The sequence below is a fragment of the Marmota flaviventris genome, chromosome 6 (assembly GCF_047511675.1).
Source record: "Marmota flaviventris isolate mMarFla1 chromosome 6, mMarFla1.hap1, whole genome shotgun sequence".
NCBI lineage: Eukaryota > Metazoa > Chordata > Mammalia > Rodentia > Sciuridae > Marmota > Marmota flaviventris.
Window position 1 is genome coordinate 53,550,229 of NC_092503.1, and position 2,322 is coordinate 53,552,550.

General features: G+C 53.6%; 1 protein-coding gene across 1 annotated transcript; it reads right to left on the bottom strand.

Annotated features, from left to right (window-relative positions):
- Nucleotides 1–696: 696 nt before the first annotated feature.
- On the bottom strand, nucleotides 697–1,788 carry Gpr6 (G protein-coupled receptor 6). The gene has a single exon (XM_027928363.3). The coding sequence runs from the start codon at nucleotides 1,786–1,788 to the stop codon at nucleotides 697–699; it is 1,092 nt and encodes a 363-aa protein (XP_027784164.2).
- Between the last annotated feature and the right edge of the window lie 534 nt (nucleotides 1,789–2,322).

The window sequence follows — 2,322 nt, forward strand, 5'->3', positions numbered from 1 at the left end:
GAAAGACGATAGTGGTCCAAGAGGCATTGCTGAACCCACCTTCATATCCCCAATGAAGGTATGAGGTATATGTCTTGGAATCCTGTGGTAAAGAATTTATTCATTTTTAAGATTGCACATGTAATTTGACTCTTGAATAGTAATTGCATAGTCAATCATGTACCCAAAATTACATTTTTTATGATATGTTTATTTGTGTACAAAATATGTTGAAATTTGTTGATGCATGTGCAGCAAAATATTCTATCACATACAACAAAAATACACCTTTTACTCCCTTCCCCCTGCCCTTGAAAATGGCAACACTGTTTTGGCAGTTCAGCAGCTGAAAATAAAGTGCTATTATTAAGCAGTATTGGAATGTCTTCACTTGACAAATGTGATGTACATTTCGAGTATATAACCACGTCTTTTGGTAGTTTTTCACAGAACAGGAAGCTCACATCCTGAACATCTCCAGAAGATACAAATATTTGTATATATATGTACACATGTATACACTGTATATGTAAAGTACCAACAAGCCTCTTTGTCCTTGTGAGTTTGTTGCATTTATGTTTTGTCCCTTTCTTTTCCCCCCGCAAAATCAGATTCACACTATTGGAGTCTCCGAGTTCATCAGCAGGCACCAGGAAGCTCACCAAAGGCTGGCTTGTTGGGGGTGTGGTGTTGGTGAAAGGATGTGAAGGGAGCCCTTCAGACCTCACTGGGGGACCTGGAGCGGAAGGGCACTTTGGATTGGAAACAGCCACAGAACAGGAGCCACAAGGCGCGCTGGATCTCCTGGTTGCGGAAGGCATAGATGATGGGATTGATCATGGAGTTATAGGTGGCGGGCAGCAGGGTGGCGTAGGTGTAGATGGCTGGGTCCTCGTGGCTGCCCACCACACAATAGATGGCGAAGGGCAGCCAGCTGGCGCCGAAAGTGCCAAGCACTACGGCCAGCGTCCCCACGCCCTTTCTGGTGGCGGCGAGGTGGGGCGGCGCCAGGCAGTGCTGCTGCAGCGCTATCTGGTGAGCGTGGCGCCAGACCACTTGGCAGATACGCACGTACAGGTGCAGCATGATGCCAAAGACCGCAAAAAAGGCAGCTGAGAGCAGTGCCACGTGGCTGCGTGTCAGCGGGCGCACCACGCTGCAGGAGGCCCGCTCGCCCAAGCAGTTCCAGCCCAGCACCGGCAGTAAGCCGAGGCCTAGGGACACTGTCCAGGTAGCAGCAAGCAAGAGGTGCACGCCCAACAGTGTCCGGCGCGAGTAATAGGTGAGTGCGTTGTAGAGGGACAGGTAACGGTCCACTGTGATAGCTAGCAGACTGCTGACCGAGGCCGCGAAGGAGGCCACAAGGAAGCCCACGGTGAGCAGGCTCACAGTCTCCGAGGGCACCACGTACTGGAACACAAAGTGCAGGATGAGACCACAGCCTGCCAGCAGGTCGGCGGTGGCCAAACTACCTACCAGCACGAACATGGGCGTGCGCAGGGCTGGGGTGGACGCAATGAGCGCCACTACCAACGCATTTTCGCCTGCGATCACCGTCCCCGACACGCAAAGCAGCACGTCCCATGGATTCACTGCTGAAAGCAGCAATCCAGGTGGCCCTGCCGGCAGCTGCGAGGACAGCTCCAGCGACCCGTTAGCTCCGCTTCCGCCTCCCAGCGCCGCCGCCGCAGCAGGAGGCCCCCATTCGCCGGTGTCCGGAGCCGCTGCTGCTGTGGCCGCCGCCGCTGCTCCTTCGGCCGCCACTGCCACCACCTGAGACTCGTTGAGCGAGGCGGCGCTCGCGTTCATCGCGGCCAGATGCAGCACCCTGCTTAGAGAAGGAGAGTAGGTGTCAGGTGTGCTGGTCCGACTGCCAGTTGCCCCGCTAGCATTGTCCCACTCAAATTGCCTACCCCACCCCGGGACCCTGGAGCAGAGTGGTGAAGTAGAAGTTAAGTGCTAATCCAAAATAAACACCTGTTGTGTGAGAGAGTGAAATGCATCGGGTTGCCTGAATTGTCTTGAGTTTTTGCAGAGATATACACACAGGTCATGCACACAGGTCAACCCCATAAGTGGGCTTGCATTTGCACACGCACCCAAATACATGGAACTAGAACTATCAGTTTGGAATTGTCCCGCCCAGGCTGTTGCAAGCTTGGTCAAGGCATTTTCCCCTAGTTCTGAGGCGTGTCGCTGTCCGCGGTGCTGAAAGCTAAGTTTGCAAGCTCAAGGTTCAGAGAGACCTGGAGCACAGAGACCCCTGGAATAAACATCAGCGAGGGGCCGAGAAAGGGGTGGTGGAGCTTCCCTTCTTTCTCTGGCTTCGGGAAGAACCCACTA